We start from the raw sequence: 25,201 nt of genomic DNA on the forward strand, positions 1-25,201 counted from the left end.
GAAGCGATTTAACAAAGACAAACATAATCAGAAATGGATTAAAATAAAGAAACAAGATAGAAACTAACTCTAAACTAAAACCCAAAAAAAAAGAAAAATTAGAAAATTAATAACGGGGCGGGGATTGCGATTTTACCATATACTCGAGCATCCGGGAAACGATGATAGGCAGTGGTACGACTTTCGAGCAAGCTTCTATTGTTGATATTCTTGAAACCAAAAAATTCCGGTGAATCTGAGTCCGGATTCAATGATATCAACGACACAACCTTGCTCGAGGCCGGTTGGAGAAAAGAAACGAGAGGCAGTGGGCGGCAGTGGCGGCGGCGCTAGGGCAGTGGCGGCGGAGGGCGGCGTTGAGTTTTTTGAGGTTTTGAGTCGGAGATATGGAAATAGGGGGAGAAGAGGAGGCCGGTGGTGTAAAATTTTTGGAGTTTGGGGTGGTGGGCGGCGGCTAGGGTTTCGATTAAGCTTAGATCTACGGAGATTGAGAGGGGTTATGGGATTTTGGGGTTCGGATTCATGGAGAGGAGGTTGAGCGGAAGAAGTGGTGAAATTTTGGGGTGGTTTGGAGGTTGGCCACCGACGGCGGCGATGGGCGGCGGCTGGGCGGCGGCTGGCGGAGCTAAGAGGGAGAGAAGAGAGAGTGATGAGAGAGGAAGAAGAAAGGAAATAAGGGAAAAATGGGGGAAAATTTTGGGGGGTTTTAGGCTTTAAATACCTAGGGTAAAGATCAAACTAGGACCGTTGGATCAAGTCAAGATGGGTGACCAAGATTATATCTTGATCACTTAATGAAACGACGTAGTTTTGAGGCAAAACTACGTAGTTTTAAACCCTTTGAATGGCAGCACTTTATCTTGCACTCTTGGCCACTTTTTCTTTCAAATTTGGCCAAATTTCTTTCTTAATCCTACTTATTAAACTAAATTTACACAAACAAATAAATTAATTAACTAACTTATTCAAATGATCAATTAACTAGATTGATTCACCTATTGAAAAGTTAATCGATTCCTAAAATGCACAAATGAAGGAAGAACTATTATTTTTGATATTTTCATGATAAAAATATGCAATTAAAGACACAAAATTTGAGGAACACAATTAAAATAACAAAAATACTAATAACTTTAGGAGGTGTTAAAATAGTGTAAAAAATTAGGTGTTCATAAATTCAAGTGATTTGGAGCTTTCAAGTCTGAGTAAAAGCTCAAGGAATTAAGTCGGGATCGTGTTCGGGGGTCAACGGATGATAGTTAGAACAAACGAAGAATCGAGTAGGCATATTGCGCACTGTCTAGTAAAATGCACGTAACCTTTTTCTCAGAACTCCATTTGGGCTCCACAATATATGGTTGGAAATCTAACTCAAAGGGCTACCACTTTCATGTTTTACGTTTTTCCAAATTCCCAACAGAAAAGGGTGAAAAGTGCACAGCCGCGCTCAGGCCGCGCTCGTCAGGCAGAATCAAAGTGGATATGCGCGGTCCAAGCGCGACCGCGCACGTCCTGTCCGGAAAATGTGTCATTTTTTGCGTAGGAGAAGGTGTAATTGTTTGGGCCCAACCCTACTTGGTATATATACATGGAAAAACGGTATTTTGAAGACCTTTGACATACTTTTGACATAATTTAGACCTAAGGAGGCTAAGGGGACCGGAGATTCGACCTAAGGAGGCAGAGACACAATAGGATCAAGGCGGGGAATTCTTCTACGAGTTTTTCCTTCCTCTTCCTATTTTTCATTGTTGGTTATGACTTTTAGTATTGTAGTTTTACATACTATTATGAATAGCTAATTTGTTATCTAGGGTTTTGATGGAACCTTTTGAAGGATAAATTCCTGTTATGTTTTTATATAATTGAGTCGTAGTATTTTCTCTATTTGTTCAACTATATTATTCTTGTGGTTGATTGAAGGGTCCTCAATTAGTTGTGCCTATTTAGTATGTATTACTCGGGAGAGAGTGCATAATTAGATAGTTATTGAACAACATCATTCCTAACGTATATGAGGGATCAATACGAAGGGTTTAAAGGTGGGATTAGGGATAACGAAACCTTGGGTGCGATCTGAGTGAGCCGTACTTAATTCCAGCTAGCGTAATTCGGGAGAATATGCCTAGTAAATTGTGGTAATTACTCGGGAGAGAGTTACGACAGTCAGAGCGCTCATGAACGGTAGAGAATACTTAGGTGAATTTATAGAAAATGTAGCGGAAAGGATTCCGACAATAGGGGAAATCATAACTCTAGACCTCCTTAATCTTGTCTCTAACCCTTAGTATCTTTAGTTATTAATTTACTATTTTAATTAGTTAAACACATGAATCTTAATATCTATAAGTTAGGAATTGTTCAAGCTTGTCTTCTTGGTGATATTGAAAAGCTGTAGCCAAGCTTTAGTTCTCTGTGGGATTCGACTCCGGACTTGTAAACCGGATTGTATTTGCAACGACCACTTAGTCCTTTTTATAAGGCATAGTTGAGCGTGATCAGTTACTCAAAAGGTAATTACATGTCACACTATTTAATAAGCATTGATTAATTAATAACAAAAATAAATGTTATTATAATAAATTAAATTACATTAATAGTGTAAAAAAAATCACATTTGACGTTGACTTAAACGTTTTCTTTTTCTTCTTAACTTAGTCTTTCAGAGTTAATAACACAACTGGCTTTGCTAGAACCTCCAGGGAAGGGGTCAAATCATTTGAGAAGTTCTGTCTTCAATATTAAAAAATACTTCTGTGTTTTGGCCAATTTTTTAAAAAGAACTTTTGCAGCTTGTCAAATTATGAAAAGAAACATAGAAATTTGTTTTACTTAAATCGATAAATATTATAAAATATTTCTCTATATATATATATATATATATGAAAGTCATTAATTAAATTATCTAATTTTGTTGAATTAAAATGTAAAAGAGAACATTACGAAATACATGAAACTTTTAATAATAATATAAATATAATTAAACCAATGTAATAATATTGGATATTTTGTATCATAATATTCATACGATTTAAATTTATCAAACTATTTAAATAACGAGTAATAAATTCTATCAATATAATTATGCGTATTGGTAAATTTTTTCTTGAGTTTAAAGAACCGGTCGAACTAAATCAGTGATAACCTATCATCGACTAGCTTGATCAACTTCCGCCCACAAGTTCTAAGTCAACCGTAGATTAAATTTAATTTAGTTGATGATTGAGTGCGGAGTTTATTAACTCTCTTATTCCATTTCCTACGCGGTGATCTCTTGCTCGCACACAGCGTTTAATGTTGAAATTGTCCAAGTTCACATGGAAAACTACTTTATTGACTTCCGTCTATAATTGAAATTTAAGACCTCCTAGCTTGAAACTTTCCTGCCATGTACCTAGTTTACAATATAGGACCAATTCAGAATCTCTTCCATTATATAAAGCTATAGAGACATAACTAGCATCTCATCCATCTCTAGCAAAATAAAGCATCAATTAGACATGGATAGAGTTCTGTGCATGGTTGTTACTGGTGCACTAACCATAGCATCTTTGATACAAGTTACAACAGCCCAAATGATACACGTAGTTGGGGATAACATAGGATGGTCCATACCAAACAACGGCGCAACAGCTTACACAAACTGGGCTTCCCAAAAAACCTTCAGAGTTGGTGATGTCTTAGGTACGTACCTATAATACTTACTTGTACTACTACCGTACGTCGTCCTAATTTATGTTATACATTTTGCTTTTCCAAATTCAAATTACGTGAACTTGGAATAACGTTTAAGGGCTTATGATTTTCCTTTTTGTTTCAATTGTTAAACAGTATTCAATTTTGCAACCAACCAACATGACATGATGCAAGTACCAAATGGCTCGTTCGATGCATGTGGTTCACAAAATGCTATAGGCGATCCTATTATGACGGGACCAGCAAATGTCACTCTTGACTCTCCTGGCGATCATTACTACATTTGTACTTTTGGTAGGCACTGTCAAGCTGGACAGAAGTTGGCTATTACAGTCTCCGGCACCAGCACACCAGCAGCTAATCCCCAAAACCCGAGCTCTCCAAGTCCAGTCAGCACACCTGTCGTGCCTTCGCCATCCTCTTCTAATCAAACCATCAGCTACCGGACCTTCGGGTTCTACAACTCCTGGGGGGAGCAATCATGGGCGAAGCCACACTTTGCTTAGGGTTGTAACGACCCGACCGGTCGTTTTGAGCTCTAGCGCGTCGTTCAGCGGTTTGAGGCTCTGAGTAGCTTCACTTCAAGTATTATGACTTGCACGCATGGTCGGAATTGAATTCCGGGAAGTTCGGAGTTGATTTGGAGAGAGAATTCTCATTTCGAAAGCTTTAAGTTGAAATTATTGACTAAGATTGAATTTTTGAGTAAATGACCTCGGAATCGGGATTCAAAGTTTCCAGCAGGTTTGTATGATGATTTCGGACTTGGGCGTATGTCCGGATCGGGTTTTGAAAGATCCGGGAACGTTTCGGCACCTATTGTGGAAGTTAGCATTTTTGGAAGAATTTTATATGTTCGGGTTGAAGTGGATTTCAGTGTTACCTATGTACGTTTAGGATTCCGAGTCTAGGAATAGCTCCGTATAGTGATTTTGGTGATGGGAGCGCGATCAGAAGTGAATTCAAAGGTCCGTGGGTCATTTTGGAGTTATTTGTCTAAAGTTAGAAATTTGAAGGTTTTGAGAAGTTTGACCGGAAGTGGACTTTTTGATATCGGGGTCGGATTCCAATTCCGGAAGTTGGAGTAGGTCCGTAATGTCAAATGTGACTTGTGTGCAAAATTTGAGGTCAATCGGACATGATTTGATAGGTTTAAACATTGAAAGTAGAAATTTAAAATTTTAAAGTTCATTAAGCTTGAATTGGAGTGTGATTCATGGTTTTAGCGTTGTTTGATGTGATTTGAGGCTTCGAGCAAGTCTATGTTATGTTTTTAGACTTGTGCGGGTGTTTAATTTGGAGCCCCGGGGGCTCGGGTGAGTTTCGGAGTAGCTTCGGAGTGTTTTGTGAAGGAGTTGGAATTTCTGGTTCTGGTACGATCGCATTTGCAAGGAATTGGTCGCAATTGCGATCACCGCATTTGCGAAGGTAGGCTCGCATTTGCGAACCTGGGGCTGCTGAGGGGAGATCGCATTTGCGAGGGGTTCATCGCTTTTGCGATGTTGTCCTCTTTGCATTTGCGAGGATTTTTGTCGCAAATGCGACCATGGCAGGGGTATGTCGGGCTTCACATTGCGATGCCTTCGTCGCAAATGCGACCATCGCAATTACGAACTAGAGGCCGCAAATGCGACTTCTGCGTCTGGTGCAATGGCTTTTTATTCCGAGACTTAGCCCATTTCCCTCATTTCCCACTTGGTCTTAGGCGATTTTTGAGAGCATTTGAGAAGGGGTTCCATCATCATCAGAGAGGTAAGTGATTTCTTCTAGTTATGAGTTAAATGCAAGGATTATATATGGATTTAAACATGTAAAATTGTGAAAAATCTAGGGATTTTCAAGAAAAACCTAGAAATTGAGATTTTTTGGATTTTGACCACGATATTGGGCATGGAATTGAGAATAAATTATATATTTGAGTTCGAGGTCATGGGTAAACTTTATCTTCAAAAAATTTCGGAATCCGGGCATGTGGGTCTGACAGCGTTTTTGTCAACTTTTCGTTCGGGGTTAGGAATTGTTATAAATTGGACTATAATGAGTAATTGAACATATATTAATGGGTTTACATGATTATTGGCTAGTTTTGGAGCATTTTTGCATCGATTTGAGTCTTCGGAAGGGCATGGAATGCCGGTTATGGAACTTCGGAGCGAGGTGAGTCTCATTTCTAACCTTGTAAGAGGGAATTAATCCCATAGGGGAACCAAATTAATATGTGCCTCTATTTGTGGGGGCTACGTACGCACAAGGTGACGAGAGTCCGTATGTAGCTACTAGCTATGCCTATGTCCGGGTAGTTTTAGGTTTACACCATGCCTTGTTGATATGGTTGTTGATTTATGTTTATTGTTTGCCTTGAGAAGAAGCAAGATTGAGTTTGCTTAGTAAATCTCTAGAAAAGAGTTGAAATTGAGGAATTTGAGATCTTAAAAGTTTTTATTTGAACTTCGTATTCTTGAAATGAATTGAAGGAATATTATAATAGCTTAAGAAATCTATGCGTAACCGCGTCGCATGTATGTTTTGCGAGCGGAGTAATTTCCTTAAAGAACTACAAGCTGAATTTCCCTTATTTTGAGAAGAATCAAGAATGAGATATGATTTTAATGTAACTTTATATTTGACCGCGTCACAAGCATGATCCGCGAGCAGGGTGATTTCTTAAATTTAAATTTTACCGCATCGCACGTATGGTTCGCGAGCGGGGTGTTTCCTTCTACTACTCTTATGGGATCGGGCCGTTCGTCTCGGCAGGATTTATGTACCACACTCTCATGGGAGCGGGTCGTTCGTCTCAACAGGTTAATAGATGCATCTATGGTTCGCATCGTTCGACCCTCGGCAGTGCACAGTTTACCTTTATGTTGGATTGGGCCGTACGCCTCGGCATTTCCTGTATATGTACATCATTTTTATGGAATTCGTGCGTAATATTTGGCTAGAAGCCGGTGTATCTTAGGGTTTTTCCCTAATTTGATTTATGACAGCCTCTTGATGATACCCACCATATCTATATATGTGCTCCAGTTACGGAGGGAACTTGTTAGCTGAAAACTTGAGTAAGAATAAAGAAGAAGGAGGATGTTACTATGTGTTTTATACAAGCTTATTTCATATAATTGCCTTGTTTCATACTTATACGCTTATTTATTATAACGATATTATTGGACCGTTAGTAAGTATCGACGTCGACCTCTCGTCACTACTTCTTCGAGGTTAGGCGGGATACTTACTGAGTACACGTTGTTTTTGTACTCATGCTACACTTGCTTTGCATTTTTGTTGCACAGACACATGTACCTCTAGTGGCCTGATGGACGTAGCAGCATGGATGATACATAGACTTAGGTGAGCCACATCTCTCGAAATGACTCGCAGCAAGCAGAGTCTCTTTCAGTGTATTATATTTACTTTCTATCCAAGTCTGTATTCCGGACAACTATTGTACTTTATTAGATTTCCAATTAATTGCTCATGCACTTGTGACACCGGGTTCTGGGATGATTTCGGAATTATTCAGTAAATAAATTTTGTAAAGACATTATTATTTATTCAGTGAAATTTACACTACTAGAAATTCGGGCTATGGCAACGGATCTGTAACCGTTGCTATAGATGGTCTATTGCAATGGGGTAAGGTTATTAGTACTATCGGCATAGTTTAGCACCTGAACAGTTGCATTACTCCAAAAACCGTTACAACAGATATTTCTACGGCAACGGTTTAGACAAAAGTGACAATAAGTTTATCTATGGTAACGATTATTTGAAAATTTTGATTTATTGCAACGGTTATGAATTCCCTCTACTTTTTTCCCAAAACTTTGGACGACACCCGCTAAAAAGAGACCCACTCTAATTAATTTTCTATTATTTTTTATATGTAATAAATACGAGTATGAACCTAATAATACACTGCATCTGATATACTACACTCAAATGTCACTCACAACTCTCTCTCTCTCCCAAATAGCCTTCCTCGTTACCGGAGATTACGAGGAGAAGACAAACTACCATCGACGGCAACGGCGGCGTCAATGGTGGAAAATCTCCTTAAGGTTAATACTCATCTTGCTAATCCTCTAGGGTTTCTCAAAATAGTGTTCGAATTCATTGGTAGAGAATCAAATCTGTTCATGTGGTGAAAGATAAGTTGAAAACTAATCGAAGAGCTATCTTGTTCAACTTATTAATTTTCTCTTCCTTAATGTTGTAAGTATTTTCTGTTGAAACTTTAAATCTAATTAGAAATCTGTTAGGATATTTTTGTACTATAATTCATCCCTTTTTTGCAATCGATTTTATGAGGAAAATATAAAATTGCACCCTAATTTCATCCTATTTTCTACTGTAAAGGTCGCACAATTTTCGCCTTTGAAGCAGAATAGTAGCAACTTTCGCGGTCTTCTTGTCAAGGCAGAATATCCCCTAGGTATAAAATTTTCTTTTTTATTGCTGAATATGTAAAGAATAATTGAGTTCTTACAATAGCTTCCTCTATGTTTGAGCAGGGATCAATACGATATTTGAGCTCGTAAAAATCAGATCTTTTTGATATTTGTCGGTGACAAGCAGGAGGCTGTTGCTGTTACCACTACTATCCAAGAGGAGATATTTTCCGAGATGGGAATTGGTGAGCTTTAAATTACTCATACTTTACTTCAAGGACAGTTCAACTTAGGCAACTGTTGAGTATTAAAGAGCAAGTGCTCTTTTTTCTGCGGTATAGTCATACATATGTTCGTTGTACATATGTTCGAGCATGCGTGCAAAGACTAAGCACTTTTTACTCTAATCTAGTTGAACTGTGTTGCTTGGTCGTCGTATAGTGGTCCTTGTGTTTCAAAAAAGATATGCCAAAAACCAATTTTACAGATAGAGCTAGGCAGAATTGTAGATCTGTTACAATATGATTTTGCAGAAGTGGTTAATATATACTTGTGATGCTGATGGTATTTCTGCTGTTTCAGAAAATTGTATATTTATCTTGGAATCAGAACCATATTACCCATTTTCTACAGGATGATAATCTTGTCATTTTGATTGTTTATTAGTTTAATTTGATAAGAAGTTAAATTGGATTTCTGCTCTCTTTTCGTTGTTGTCGTTGGTTCAAAAACTAATACTAGAGTTTTCCCATTGGTGATATGCAGTGTCATATAATATTTGGGGGAAAAGCACATCTACTAAAGTTTTTCCATTGGTGATATGCAGTGTCATATAATATTTGGGGAAAAAGCGTACCTTCAATCATTATGCATGCTTCATATAGTTATATCATTATGACGGGAGTCTTTATTTCTTTGTTGCAGATCCAGAATTTGGTCTTGCTAGCTTGGTAAAAATAAACATGACTTATGAGGTTGCTTTATGGCATCATTTTCGTATAAGGAAATTTATTGCGTGAATTCTTTCTTTGTCCTTCCTGATTTTCCTAAAATACTTAGTATTACGGATTTTTCATACTTTCTACCTACCATAGGTTTATTTTGCAGCTGATAATCACCTAGGATGTGTATGCAGCTTAAATTGAAGTACTATAGTGTGCTAAGTTGTGTAGAAGTTCTAAATTCATTTCTTAGGAAGCAGGCTATATTCTTTTCTTGAGGTATGTTCTGTATATAGCTTTTCTTGATTACCATATTAATTACATTCTTTTATCATGTCAAGCTTACATTGTTCTCAATTTGAAGTGTTATCTAATTTACAATTTCATTAATATCTGTCATGCTATCCTTTGAAATAAGTCTATTTATTTGCTTTTATTTCTCTTTTCTTGGCTCTCATTGTATCTAATTTTGAATACATGAAGGTGGATCAAGAATTTGAACTTGAAAGCGATGAAATAATAGTGTGTCAAGAGTTTGCTAATTACTGGGACTAGTGTCAAAAGTTTGCTAATTTAGAGAGGGTGCAACTTGTCTGCAGAATATTAAAACCATTCGTGCCTTTATTCCAAGAGGTTGTATTTTTGAAAAATATTGTTTGACCAGTTGTTGGTGGTTCTTTTACTCGATTGCTCAGTATTTTGCTACTATGAAGTTGCTTGACATAAGGAAGCTCTTCCTGGAATTGCTACACATCTTTCTTTCAAGTGTTTCTGAATATTCTTCTCATCTCCTACTTGATAAGCGAATGAATGTGTATTCACGACTTAATGCATATTTCCAAGTTGATGGTAGCACAATTTTGTCCTAAATATTTGAGTATATTTTGAATATGGGTTCTTGTATACGAGCTAAAACTACAGGGGTGTGTGTTTGTCGTCCTTCTTTAGAATACTGCCATCAATTTTCCTATATGTAGTAACCTTCTAACTATTACATGCTATTTGCTTTCAATAGATAAATGAGTATATATGTTTCATTGTCGTAGTGTACGTGAAGGAGATGCCATCAACTCCCCTGGATGGATTCTTTCTCTTATTATTTTAGCTCAAATGTTCTCCTCTCACTAATGCAGCCAAGTTTTGTTACAGCATGTACTGGAACATGGGAAGCCAGAGGAGTGTTCGTCTATAGTTAGTAAGCTGACGGGACAGATAGTTCAGATGAGACAACAAAAATTTGCCTCCAATGTTGTGGAGAAGTGATTGAGCTTCGGAACTCCCGAAGAACGTCAAACCTTGGTAGACGAGATGGTTGGCACAACTGATGAAAATGAACCTCTTCAGGTTTGTTTTTCTCTCAGATGTTTCTTCAGTAATGGCATACTCAAGCTTACATGAAATTTTTGTTGCGCCGATTGTTTGACTCTCAGAGGATTATCTAAGATTTCATTACTCTATTTGATTGGTTTAAGTTTTATATTGTAGATGCTCAAGCAATACAATAATTCCTTTTCTGGAAGCACTTAGCTTTTACTATGGAACTATATGCTTTTCTAGTGCTGCCCTTTAGACAACCTATTGTGTTTATCCATCTTATTGCAAGTTTTTAGCTCGATGAAATAATTTACTACCTTATATAGCTATACATGTTCTTTACTCCCAGATAAGTCTGAATAAGTTCAAGAATCCAAAAGATGTCCGAGTGGATCATTCATGTTTGGGTGAAGTGATAACGCTCGTTAAAAAGTGTGCCCTTTCCAGTATTATCATAATTCTTTTGGAAAAATAGATAACATGGAGCTTCCATTTTTGTGTTGTCCATTGTTAGTCTAATATGAGCTATGTTGCAATATTTTTTCAAAGTCAATATTGCAAAAATTCTCCTTCGATATGTATTTTGCTTGACTATTTTTGCTATGCTTCGCATGGAATGTATCCACTTTAGATTATTACTTGCAAAAAAAATAAAAAGTTGAAAACTGTTAGTTTGGTTGGCTACCGAAACTGTTAGATTTCATTTGGTTATGTTTTTATGTTTGAGTTGGTTCAAAATAAGAAAAGCAGACAACTCTCAATTTGTCTGAATGCCTATTTCAAGTTTGGTTTTGATGATTTATATTTGTTACTACTTTGGCTTCTTCATTTGTGTGAATGTGCTTTATGGATTGTTCATGAACTATACCCATTCTTATAATGGTAAATCAATCCTTGAAGGGTAATGACTTTATGTATCCTCTTTTGTAGGTGGAGCAACTGAAGAAAGAGAAGATGGAGATAGTGAAGATCTAAACCTTACTTAAGAAGGACTTTGAATTGTTGTGGATCTTCTAGGAGTCTTTTGTTATCAACATTTGAAACTTTAACTTTTGAAGTGTTGAACTGTAAAACTTATGTAATTGAGTTGAAACATTTTGCTATTATGGTTATTATTAGCTTATTGGAAAATATAGATTATGAAGTGTTTTATCTTTTATTTATATAATTTCCAGGTTATTACAAATACTTATATATGTAAATGTTATTTATAACCAGGATAATAGTGTCAATTAGACTGTTACAATAGCCTAATAGAACCGCTGCAATAGAAATAAAATCGTTAGAATATCTGTAAATAACCGTTGCAATAGCATACATAACTGTTGCAATAAATTATATGGTAACGGTTTCCAACCGTCGGGGTAAATAATATGGTAACAGTTTACAACCGTTGCATTAAACTCTATGGTAACGATTTTAACCCGTTGCAGTTGAAATGAACACTCGTTGCTTCAGACAGAGGAAAAACCGTTGCGATAGCTGGAGCTATAGCAACGGTGTGGTCAACCGTCGCAAGAACCGTTGCTCTAGATCTATTGGCACGCGAGCGGTTGTAAAGATTGCTAAACCGTTCCAATACATCTATGGGAACGGTTTACCTATCATTTGCAACGGTTTTCCCGCCGTTGCCATAGAGCCATTTTCCAGTAGTGTTATTATTCATTGGTTAATGTTTAGCGGAAATGATTTTGAAATATTAAAACGAGAATTTACTAGTTAAATGGTGTTGGCTTGCCTGACAACGGTGTCCGGCGCCATTACGATCCTTGGTGGATTTTGGGTCGTGACAACATGGTATCAGAGCACTAGGTTCCTTTAGGTCTCACGAGTCATGGGCGAGTCTAGTAGAGAGTCTTGCGGATCGGTACGGAGACGTCTGTACTTATCTTCGAGAGGTTACACAACTGTTAGGAGCACTTCCTTTCTTGATTCTTCATCGTGCGGTTTGATTCCTTTGAGGCTTATGCCTATACTTCTTTCCTACTCAATCAATGCGACGCGAAGCGCTTATTATAAATCGAGAATTGAGGAATTTTAATGGTATTGCAGATGTGGTGCGTGATGTTTCCTCCTGCGAGTTTAACTGGGCAGCGAAGGATGAGGGAGGGCATGTAGGAATTGTCTTGTGGTGATTAATCCCCTCGAAGGCCAAGTGTGGGAAACAGGAGTCGAGTAGTTGCTTAAAGGAGTGAGTTTGACCAAAGTGGGAGAGTGGCAGAATAGCATATGGGTTCAGTGGCAGGGTAACTACATACCTTGAGGAAAAGTCAGAGTGATTTGGGAATTTTAATGGATGGTGATTAGGTCCATGGGCTTAATTTGAAATATTGGCTATTATACGGTGGGAGATTGGATGCAACGGAAAGGGGGGTTGCTTGATACGAAGAAGGATGCAATATAACGTTGAATTGGATGATATTGTCGCACATTTGGTTGATGTCCATAAGAAGTGAACGGACTAGTACAGTTGGTGAATGAGCATGAGCTTAGGGCGGGTTATTAAGGTCGTAGTGATTGTACCCCATGCAGCAACGTTGGAAGATATCGGCATGTAATTTCCACAAGTGTATTATCTCCTTTGAGCAAATCAGCGGTCGCGTGGTTGGCGAAGCTTCTGCGAAAAATCCTACTGGCTATCTAGCAAGAAGTCGAATATGTGAATGTCGCGAGAGATTCAGAGTATTCATGAAATGCTAACGGAATGATTTCGAGGAATTTGGCGGTTGATTGCGCAAGTTATATCAATAAGAGATAAAGAATCTTGGTGGGCCCTAGAGTTGTGTAATAGTAGCTTCAAGCTAAGTGGGAGAGTCCCACCGCCTACGATTGGGTTGCACGTTTAACTACTTGTGAGGTTTCTGGCTATCGGCATACGGGCGAGTTATTTCAGCTAAGGGAAAAGAATATAAGTGGTAATTTGAGCAAATGGTTCGAAAGATGTGTGCCATAAATGGCCTTATCAATTGTGTTCGGGCTTAGGGAAGGTTCAGGATTTACGATTCGTGTAGATGCAGGTGCTTCATTGAGAGGGTGTTCATGTGCTAGAAGAGTCTTGGAGTTGATTATATTCAGGACCAAGTCAAAGTGGGTGACTCTTAATAATGGTCCTAGTAGATTCAGAGGTTTAAGGCATGGCGCCTCAAGATTTCGAGCCCATAAGTATGGTTAAGAATTGAGCTTTGCAGCGGATTATGAAAAGAGGCTCGGAAGGTTCTATGATATCTTCGGCTTGTAGTATAGCTTTTGGAGGAAAGAAAGGGAATGACTTCGGATTCGCAAAGGGATTTCAGAATGGGTATATCAGATGAAGATGTGAATATGCGCACAAGGAGGGCATGAGACGGTTTGTGGGATTTGAGACAGCATAGTCACGTGAAACAAGGCCACTCGGGAGGAGTGCAGATTGAGTTTGTTATGTGTTGAATGGAGTTATTATTGTTTCTGAGGCGATTAAGGATAAATTAGAAGAAGTTAGATTGGTTAGCCATGGTTGAATTGGCATATTGGTGGCAGTGGTCAGTTCATCCAGCGTGATTGAGTTATGCCGGTGATTTGTGACGATACGTGCGAGGCTTGACGGCCGCCGCAATTGATTTTATTCAGAAGTATTCTAGTGTTATGGCCCTATTATGTGTAGGTGGATCCCGGAAGGGCTATGGTGGCTTAGACCACTACTTAGAGATTTGCATATTCTACGGTTATGAGAATTCGCTTGTGTGTGGCTATGGCTCTCCTGAAATGAGTTAATTGAAAATTTTCTATACGATGAAGTATTAATCTATTAGTGGTTCCGGAGTTATGATGAAAATCTTATGCTATCACATATTGGCATGTTGGGTGCAGTGAGTGGTATGGGATTTGAAAGTGAGGATCAAGGTTGCGGTTCAGTGTTGACAAGGATGTCACGAGCTCGGATGAGCAGGAAAGGGGTTTGAATGTTTAGAGTAAGCTGGCATTGTCTTCGACGTCACCTGAGATCGGTGTTTTGTGAAAAGGGCTTTGTATCCTAGTTAAGGATTCTTGATCGCTTTTCAGCGTTAGTGCGGCCGGTGGTATGGATGTGCAGACCTGTTATCTGTTATGGAAGGTCGTGGGAGCGTTCCCCACGGGAAGGTTGTATAAGTGTGGCATGTAGTCACTTGATTGATTGAAGAATTAAACCAAGTATGAAGATTGTGGTGATATCGTTAATTTGAGAATTTATGCCTGAAGGGCACTCGGTTTATTGGGTTATGGACTGTGGAGGATTACTCCGGTTATGACGGTTGTTCTTGTTTGTTATGGGAAAAAGGGGGTTATTATGGAACTAGGAAAGATTTTTGGCCTAGTTCGGTACGATCAGAATTGGCTTAAGGTCTGTGAATGGATTTAAATATGATTTAAATATGAATGTGGGCTCTATATCAGGCCGGATGTGTTCATTTCGGCATAGCGCTCCTTATGGAGGAGCACTCGGCCGTTGGATGTTATTTTGTCGCCAACTATTTCATGTGATGCTATATTGCACCGTGTGAGTTGTGAGACGGCTTGCTAAATTTCTTATGTGTTGAGGTTCCGCGTAGCGACAGTGTTATGTGAGCAGGATGGCTCTTGAGATTCAGATCATATATCGCACCTCAGTTGTGCTTGAGTTTTGTAGCCTATGGCACTATATGTCTCCCCGGGGATAATATTGTGCACTTAGCGTGCTTGCGGCCGATATAAGGTATTTTGTAGTAATGAGCGATTTAGCTTGGTGTGTATCTTCTTATGTGAAATTTTATGTATGGATCGGGTGGCACACCGCCACGGGTATGTTGTTTAGATTGGGTTGCACGCCGCAGCACTGTAATTTTGAGTACAGTTCCCTATATCTGTTTTGTGTGTTTTGTTTCCCATTTTCTGAGGAAAGTTCATATTAGTTGTGTGAGTTGAGTAGTCCCTTCCTGAGTTCGTTTTCCTTATGTATCACGTTCGAGCTTGCAGCCTGTTGGCACATTGTGGCATCACATGGGACTTTTTATCGGGACCGGTGGTGGCTTATCGCCTGAGCAGTTCGTACTGGGTGAGACGAGATTATTGGATCTAGGGTCGGTGCAGCCGGATTATATGAAGTATAATAAAGAGCAAAGATCATTATTTGGCCAAAATGAGGTAATGGTTCTTGTCGGGGGTGTAGACTCAATGATTTGTTGACTCAGCAGTTGGTTATGAGTTTCCACGCATGTCTTACGTCGTGGCGGTATTACAAAAGTTAGGACCAGACTTAAATATATCATGAGGTGCGTTGCGAGTATCAGATTCGGGGAATGTTGGTTATTATGATTAAAGAATGTTATTATGGTCCTGTAAATGATGCGGTGCATGGTGAGAATTCAGCAAAGGTATGCAGTCATGTTCTGGTACCTCGTGTAGTGATTGATACGCTGTTCATATGTTGGAAGCAGGCCTGGCGGAGAATTCCAGATGTTGGGACTAGGCTCTAAGGCTTATTTGCCTAAATGAAAGAGGTTATCTTTAGATCTGATCGAGCTAATGTTCCCAACTGAGTTGTGGTAGCACGGGTAGGTGCACGAGGTGTTAAACAGTAATTTCAGACTACTTCGGTGCAGTTCTCAGCACGTTCGAGGACGAACGTATGTTTATGTGGGAGAGAATGTAACGACCCGACAAGTCATTTTGAGCTCTAGCGCGTCGTTCAGCGGTTTGAGGCCCTGAGTAGCTTCACTTCAGGTATTATGACTTGCACGCATGGTCAGAATTGAATTCCGGGAAGTTCGAAGTTGATTTGGAGAGAGAATTCTCATTTCGAAAGCTTTAAGTTGAAATTATTGACTAAGATTGGATTTTTGAGTAAATGACCTCGGAATCGGGTTCAAAGTTTCCAGCAGGTTCGTATGATGATTTCGGACTTGGGCGTATGTCCGGATCGGGTTTTGAAAGATCCGGGAACGTTTCGGCACCTATTGTGGAAGTTAGCATTTTTGGAAGAATTTTATATGTTCGGGTTGAAGTGGATTTCAGTGTTACCTATGTACGTTTAGGATTCCGAGTCTAGGAATAGCTCCGTATGGTGATTTTGGTGATGGGAGCGCGATCAGAAGTGAATTCAAAGGTCCGTGGGTCATTTTGGAGTTATTTGTCTAAAGTTAGAAATTTGAAGGTTTTGAGAAGTTTGACCGGAAGTGGACTTTTTGATATCGGGGTCGGATTCCGATTTCGGAAGTTGGAGTAGGTCTGTAATGTCAAATGTGACTTGTGTGCAAAATTTGAGGTCAATCGGACGTGATTTGGTAGGTTTAAATATCGAAAGTAGAAATTTGAAATTTTAAAGTTCATTAAGCTTGAATTGGAGTGCGATTCATGATTTTAGCATTGTTTGAAGTGCTTTGAGGCTTTGAGCAAGTCCGTGTTATGTTTTTAGACTCGTGCGGGTGTTTAGTTTGGAGCTCCGGGGGCTCGGGTGAGTTTCGGAGTAGCTTCGGAGTATTTTGTGAAGGAGTTGGAATTTCTAGTTCTGGTATGATCGCATTTGCGAGGAATTGGTCGCAAATGCGATCACCGCATTTGCGAAGGTAGGCTCGCATTTGCGAACCTGGGGCTGCTGAGGGGAGATCGCATTTGCGAGGGGGTCATCGCTTTTGCGATGTTGTCCTCTTCGCATTTGCGAGGATTTTTGTTGCAAATGCGACCATGGCAGGGGAAAGCTGGGCTTCGCATTTGCGATGCCTTTGTCGCAATTGCGAACCAGAGGTCGCAAATGCTACTTCTGCGTCTAGTGCAATGGCTTTTTATTCCGAGACTTAGCCCATTTCCCACTTGGTCTTAGGCGATTTTTAAGAGCATTTGACAAGGGGTTCCATCATCATCAAAGAGGTAAGTGATTTCTTCTAGTTATGGGTTAAATGCAAGGATTATATATGGATTTGGACATGTAAAATTGTGGAAAATTTAGTGATTTTGAAGAAAAACCTAAAAATTAAGATTTTTGGATTTTGACAACGATTTTGGGCATGGAATTGATAATAAATTATATATTTGAGTTCGTGAGGTCATGGGTAAAATTTATCTTCAAAAAATTTCGGAATCCGGGCACGTGAGCCCAAGGGTATTTTTGTCAACTTTTCGTTCGGGGTTAGGAATTGTTATAAATTGGACTATAATGAGTAATTGAACATATATTAATGGGTTTACATGATTATTTTTTTTTAAGCAAATCCACTAGGCAGGTGCGTAGGGCTAGTTTTATTAATAATAAAAAGCAAAAAGGAACCACATAAGAAGAGTACAAATAAGGGGGACAATAGCACCAGTAATGTTGCCTCTATGCCTTGGCTATATAATCACTCCTCTGCGCCTCATAATGCCTTATATGGCAGCCTCATGTAGAGGAATCATGGTGTAGCTGCCGGCAAAGTCTCACGAGGGCGATTAATCTCATAGCCATTTGGATATCTTTCCAAAGGCATAGAACTAGAGCAACAAAAACTGGGCTAAACCTTACCTTACTAATCCTATCGAGGCATAAAAAAGCCTCGGACTACTAGCATGCATGTAAAAAGTATGAACTAGATAGCACTAAATATTCTATGATCATCACAGAGTTTATAACATACTCTGTAATAATATTACAAATGAGTATACTAACATAGTGGTAGAATAAAATGTAGTAAGAGTTAAAGTGTTGTCCCTTCTTGGCCAAATTTGCAACTTCTTCTAGTTGTAATTCTTTGTCATCTTCATCAACCCTCTTCAATATGTCTTCAAACTTCATAATTTCTTTTTTGAACGGTTGGATCTCGTAGATGTGGTTGGGGCTGCCTGTTTTTGTTTGGCAACTCTTATTGGGAGTCGCCTAACGTTTGCTTCCTCATTCACCTTGCCGTCCCAACTCTTCTTCCTTGTGCGAGTCTTCTTGCTTTGTCCACTGTGCATAGGTGATAAATCACCATTTTTTGCTGCCTCTTGCCTACATTTTTGTAGCATTTCATCTTCCTCTCGATCTTCATACATGTCTCTTCCCACATTCACTGGATTTGGCAAGTTTTGGATAGTGTCTTGTGCCATCAAAACATTAGCGTCTTGTGACTTTGTCATTACTGCCTTGGCTTGATGTTGCTCCACTATTTGTGTATTGCGTCTGTTCTTTGCCATATGTCCAGTGCTTAAATTATGAGCTGAATTCACTGAGGGGTTAGTACTTACCAATGCATCCAGTAGCAATCTATCCTCCAAATCAATAACTGGAGTGTTTGCACGATTTTGCTGCTGCCTGGAATTTGGTGTTGTTGTTGCTTTTCGATCATCAGTAGTAATAACAGTTGAGTTAATCTGCTGCTGCTGTCCGGGACTCGATACTGCTGCTGCATTTATAGCAGCTGGATTGTTCGCAATGAACTGCTGCTGCCCAGTATTGTTCTCTACTGCCTTGGCCATCGAAATAGCACCTGTTGTGCTTGTTCCAATCTGTTGCTGCCTATTTTTAGGGATAAAATCTGGGGCCTTTGCGTTTAACTTGCTGCCTGAGTTCAGCTTTGACAAAGATGGTGAGCCAACTGAAAGCATCTCCTCATCTCCACTACATCGATCTACTTCATCAGTCGAATCCCCCGCAATTTCAGTACCCCAGTCTTCATCATCATCATCCTCCCTTTGGTCAGCCCAAAGTTTGGATTTAATTACCATCTTCCTCACGTTGGCTTGTATAATTTCGTTGTTGTTTCCAGTGGACAACACTAACTGCCCAGTATCACTTCCATACTCCCCAAGCGACTCCAATGACTGTGATGGTACTTCAAAGACGGAAGTAGTATTCGACATCATCGCATTCTGGGCGTCTTTGATGATTTGTTCCACGTGAGGGCTGGAAAAATGCAGCGTTGGAGTATTGGAACTGTGTGCTTGCCCGTTCACCTCTTCTGCTAGTGCTTCAAAACTATTTGGGCTTGTGACAGCCTTTGCCGCTGTTTGTCGAGCAGTTGAAACACTCTTATTTTGCTGCTAATTCTTCACTCCTGGAGCAGCATTTTTCTTAGTGGGAGACCTCATCACTACTGTCCATTCGTCTCCAGTTTGCGCACCAACTTCAGCAGTAGCAGCTGCCTTATTTTGTGCTGTCCCAGCTTGCTGCTGCACCTGTCCGTTACGATTTTGATGCCCAACTTCTGTATATTTTTGTCCAGCAGCAGGACATTTAGCCATTGGAGTAGTATGCATCAACATAGCTGCCTGGGACTCATTAACCATTTTAGCTAATTCTGGATCGGATATATGTACTGTTGGTGTTGTTTCAGTAGCTGCAACTACCTTGTTATCCACAACTGGAATAATTTGCTGGTTGTTTGCACTACCTGGAGACATCTCCTGTCCATTTTTTGAATTTGAACTTATCTCCTTATGCAGGTTTGTAAGCGCAGGATCATTCTTTTTATTTGGTGATGGATGTGATCTATGCACTACAGAGCAACCTCCAACTTTTGCATTTTGCACACCTTGAACTTCAGATTTTTGGCTAGTGTTGGAGCATTTTTGCATCGGTTTGAGTCTTGAGAAGGGCATGGAATGCCGGTTATGGAACTTCGGAGCTAGGTGAGTCTCCTCTCTAACCTTGTAAGAGGGAATTAATACCATAGGTGAACCAAATTAATATGTGCCTCTATTTGTGGGGGCTACGTATGCACGAGGTGACGAGAGTCCGTACGTAGCTACTAGCTATACCTCTGTCTGGGTAGTTTTAGGTTTACACCATGCCTTGTTGATATTGTTGTTGATTTATATTTATTGTTTGCCTTGAGAAGAAGCGAGATGAGTTTGCTTAGTAAATCTCTAGAAAAGAGTTAAAATTGAGGAATTTGAGATCTTAAAAGTTTTTATTTGAACTTCTTATTCTTGAAATGAATTGAAGGAATTATAATAGCTTAAGAAATCTATGTGTAATCGCGTCGCATGTATGTTTCGCGAGCGGAGTAATCTCCTTAAAAAGCTAAAAGCTGAATTTCCCTTATTTTGAGAAGAATCAAGAATGCGATATGATTTTAATGTTAACTTTATATTTGACCGCGTCGCAAGCATGATCCGCGAGCGAGGTGATTCCTTAAATTTAAATTTTACACCGTCGCACGTATGATTCGCGAGCGGGGTATTTCCTTCTACTACTCTTATGGGATCGGGCCGTTCGCCTCGGCAGGATTTATGTACCACACTCTCATGGGAGCGGGTCGTTCGCCTCGGCAGGTTAATAGATACATCTATGGTTCGCGTCGTTCGGTCCTCGGCAGTGCACAATTTACTTTTATGTTGGATCGGGCTGTACGCCTCGGCATTTCCTATATATGTACATCATTCTTATGGAATTCGTGCGTAATATTTGGCTAGAAGCCGGTGTATCTTAATGTTTTTCCCTAATTTGATATGACAGCCTCTTGATGATACCCACCATATCTATATATGTGCTCCAGTTACTGAGGGAACTTGCTAGCTGAAAAATTTTGTAAAAATAAAGAAGAAGGAGGATGTTACTATGTGTTTGTACAAGCTTATTTCATATAATTGCCCCGTTTCATACTTATACACTTCTTTATTATAATGATATTATTGGACTGTTAGTATATATTCCGGACAACTATTGTACTTTATTAGATTTCCTAGTAATGGCTCATGCACTTGTGACACCGGGTTCTGGGATGATTTCGGGATTATTCAGTAAATAAATTTTGTAAAGACATCATTATTTATTCAGTGAAATTTATTATTCATTGTTTAATGTTTAGCGGAAATGATTTTGGAATTATTAAAACGAGAATTTACTAGTTAAATGGTGTTGGCTTGCCTGACAGCGGTATCCGGCGCCATCACGACCCTTGGTGGATTTTGGGTCGTGACAAGGGTGGTCAATTGACCACCCTTTGTCGGAAAATTACATTGCGTATATAGGTAAAATATTAGGTTTTAGAGGTACAAAACATATATTGAACACCCTTTGTCGGAATTTTTTTTACTTATTTCAAGTTTGAACACCCTTGAAGAAATTTTTGGCTTCGCCACTGGGAGCAATGCACCTTCTCCATCATCTTCGACGGCTTTGTTCGCCAGTTTCTTTATCAGTTTATGTTCCATTGCGTTGGCCGTTTTTCTTTAGAGGATGTTGAACTTCGGATTCATACTTAGTTAATAACAGTGCAGTAAACCCATGACTGATTTATACGTACACTTGTTCTTAGCAGCTTGTATTTGATTGGGTTAGTTTGTGTCAGTAGTATACTGTATAAGAGATTTTGCTAGTTGATTAATAAAATATCTTTTTCACAACTTGACATGATTTAAGACTCTTAGTCATACTTTTAAAAGAGCTTATTGTACAAACTATGGTTTTATGAAACGTCCTCCCACTTCAAAGGACATTATGATGAATACCTTCATCAAAGTAGTGTTCTAATAAACAAATAAATATCTTCTCTCCTTTAATTTTCTTCCAAATTAGGCTACTTCTTTACTTCTCTGCATTAATATCGTCGTCTGTTTTGGTACGAATGAGACACAGAACAGTAGCAGCCGAGGCTTCTGATCTAGGGCTCAGAAAAAGACCAAGATGATTGCCGCAGAATCGAGAAGTAGCAGACATGACCGCTTCTACCACTTCACTATAAATACTCAAACAGTACTTGCCGCCGGAACTGTGGGATCTTCTTGGAAATGGGAAGATCTAGGATAGGCGGCCAACCTCCTGGAGAGAGCGATGTGCATAGACCAGGTGAGTAGGAATGCAGCTCTGTGGACCGCTCCCCAGATGTAGGTATTCCTGGAAGTGGGAACACTGCTGCCCAACTTATAACCCGGTCACTCCCCGCTTGAGTTAGACAAGCAGAGAAGGATCTTATGCCACCGGTGACCGGCCTGTCTATCTAGTATCTAGTACTAGGACTAGTAGAGTAGAGGCACTACTGGGTGGGGCTTCCTCGATCACAGCTTCTCGCTTAGCTAACTGCCAGACAAGGATGCAAATCAACTCCTTATATAGAATGCAGATCGACACATTCAATGAAGCAGCCAGTACGTCAGACAAGCTACTTTCTTATTCTAGGTGGGAGAGCAAGAAAGAAAATCAAATGATTATTTTTTAACCAACGCCCTCTTTTGGGTATGCAGGGGCTACCCTCGGATTCTTCCCTCCAGATATTAATGAGGTGGGCGGGAAGGATAGAGCCCAACTTATTATATACGGATACGGATATTCCTTGTCATTCTAATCTTGATATAGTTCCAACAGGCCTATTCTTTGACTATGCCCCTATTTAATTGACTCGTTTCGTAAAATAATAAAACTTCGAATTTTTGCTGAAGATTTCAATGATTTATTTGCCTATAATTAGGCATCCCTCCTCAATTGTAAACTATCCTCGGAATTTATTCTTTCTCTTCAGTAATAAAAAATTATTCTCTGTGTGGCTGAGGAATAAACAAAAATTGCCGAATCACGTAAGTCTTGTCTTATATTATTTTCTAAAATTTATTGCTTTTTTATTTTAAATATTTTTTCCCTCCTATTAGGAGCTTTGCTCGCCTTTTTCCGTTTTTGGTAGTGAAATTTCGGCGGTAGGTGTTGACATACTTCCTGATATCATCTTCCTTGGAAAGGCTGAAGAGCTTTCTCATCTTTGAGGCATGTTCTTATGAAAAAGCATCACAACTCTTCATGTTCTTCTGCAGCTTACACTTAAGGATGGAATTCCATTTTTTAAACTTTTGTTTGACGATGATAGTGGCATTCTTGTTGCAGTTGTGAAGAAGTTAGCTTCTTTTTTCTTTTTGTTAATTGATAAGATTCTCATCAAGCATGATTTTATCCTCCTACATAAGGTATTTAGCCTCTTGTAGAACCTGGAAGAAAGAGCAAGTTGAAGACTCTTGCCTAGATGAGGGAAATAAAGATTTATGATTGAAACGCCATCATATTAGGAAATAAAAATTATTATACGACTTTGTCCTGTTTTTTTATATCTTGTATTCATAATTTTTCTAAGTTATAAATTTTATAAACTACCAGAGTAACCAATCTAATAGTTCTTCTCAAGTTAACATAATCAAGAAGACAGGAGTTAGTGAAGTTGGCAGAAAGAAAAAGAAGCGGGTAAGTTTGAAAAAATTACAAGGTTCTTGTTCCTCCTTTTTAAAGGGAGAAACCCTTCATGTTATAGTTTGCAAAACTTATATAACATTCATTAGTTTTCATCTCAGTATACCATTTACGGAAACTAATATTTCCGAATTCAACCCTCCCCTCTCCCACCCTGTCTCTACCTCAGTCTCAAAGAAAAATAAAACTAAAAGAGTAGGGAATGGTTTTCTTAAGTGCAAGATGAATTGAGAATAGCTGAACATATTCTTTTCCTTGGTCAAGGTTGAAATTGTGGTTTGTATTGAACACCATTTTTCTAGTACAGAATCGATGCTGAACTCTGATATGAAAGTGCATTATTGACTATTGATATAGCATTTGTTGCAGAAAATTTATTTACCGTAGAGATAAATAGATTCTCCTAAGTGAGCTATCTCATTTAGATTTTGTTTCAACCTTTCTTGGGCAGGTAGCTTTATGTGTGCTTACTTGTATTTAGCTTTTTAGGCCTGATTGTGTTTATATTTATTTAAATCTTGCAGAACCTCCTTCGGGTGGAGTTATATTTTCTCCCTTCCTCTCACATCCCCACACAACTAAAAAAATATCATCAACTGCATTATGATATTACAATATTTCAGTTGTTGTTCGATTTGGGCAGTTGCGTTCACTTTCTTGGATTTTTTGCTTTATGTTATCTGTTTCTTTCTCTCTTCATTTGATAGTATTGCATTCATTATCAATTTGTTTTTCTTTTAGAACATAAATCTGTTATTATTTTTGGTATTCCAATTGTTTTAGAGGAGGAAACAGTTCACTTTATTATAAAGGTATAATTCTTTTTTTTCTTGTAACTTCTTGTGCAGCATTCTTGAAGGAAGTGATGTCAATTATTGGCAGTGAAAAGCTTGACTTGTGAAGAGTTGGTCTTATAAGATTTAATCTAGGAGTTGAGGAAAATTAACTCGAATTAGGAGTGATGTTAAAGTATTTACATATTGAAATTACTATCTTTTATGATTTAGTTAGATTTGGGTTTTACGTGAGAACAAATCATTTGATTTGGCATTATTTATCTTGTATTAAGTACGTTCTATATTGCTACTTTGTTCTTTGGTTATTATGCTAAAAGATATTTGCTTTACATTTATTTCATGTCTGTTATGAAAGTTGACATTTGTGAATGTAAATGTGTTCACGATGAAACTAAACATAACATTATTATTTACATTCTAAAAAATATGATACCGACATTATTTAAATGTCAAACATTTAATGTGACATTTTGCTATGTTGTAAAAGATATGTCACTAAAAATTTTTAGTGACATTCACATAAAGTATTAACAATATTTTGTATATGTTGTGAATTTTCTTAGTGACATTTACCAAAATGTCGAAAATATCAATACGACATTTTGTGAAGATCATACGTAAATTTCGTATTTTTTTTAGTAACATTAATCTAATTATCGAAAATTATAAGTGACATTTCCTATATGTTGTAAACTAAATGTCGTAACATTCTTACCGGTATTTACCTAAATATCGTAAATTAAATGTCGTAAATTTCTTATTGACATTTACCTAAATGTTGCAAAGTAAGTGTCAAAAATTTATTATCGACATTTACCTAAATGTTGCAAAGTAAGTGTCATAAATTTATTATCGACATTTACCTAAATATCAAAAAATTACCGACATTTGATGCAAATATAAATTAAATATCGGTAAATAAATTTGTGTCATTTAAACAGCATAATA

The 25,201-nt window shown here is 38.4% G+C and overlaps 1 protein-coding gene across 1 annotated transcript; it reads left to right on the top strand.

Annotated features, from left to right (window-relative positions):
- Positions 3,442 to 4,258, top strand: LOC109236244 (cucumber peeling cupredoxin-like). The gene is made up of 2 exons (XM_019402441.1): positions 3,442 to 3,684; positions 3,832 to 4,258. The coding sequence occupies exons 1-2, from the start codon at positions 3,501 to 3,503 to the stop codon at positions 4,200 to 4,202; spliced, it is 555 nt and encodes a 184-aa protein (XP_019257986.1). The 5' UTR covers positions 3,442 to 3,500; the 3' UTR covers positions 4,203 to 4,258.

This window comes from Nicotiana attenuata, chromosome 12 (assembly GCF_001879085.1).
Source record: "Nicotiana attenuata strain UT chromosome 12, NIATTr2, whole genome shotgun sequence".
NCBI lineage: Eukaryota > Viridiplantae > Streptophyta > Magnoliopsida > Solanales > Solanaceae > Nicotiana > Nicotiana attenuata.

Coding starts and splice junctions, on each gene's coding strand:
- LOC109236244 (XM_019402441.1), top strand. CDS start 3,501: ATGGATAGAGTTCTGTGCATGGTTGTTACTGGTGCACTAACCATAGCA. Junction 3,685..3,831: donor CAGAGTTGGTGATGTCTTAG/GTACGTACCTAT, acceptor ATTGTTAAACAG/TATTCAATTTTGCAACCAAC.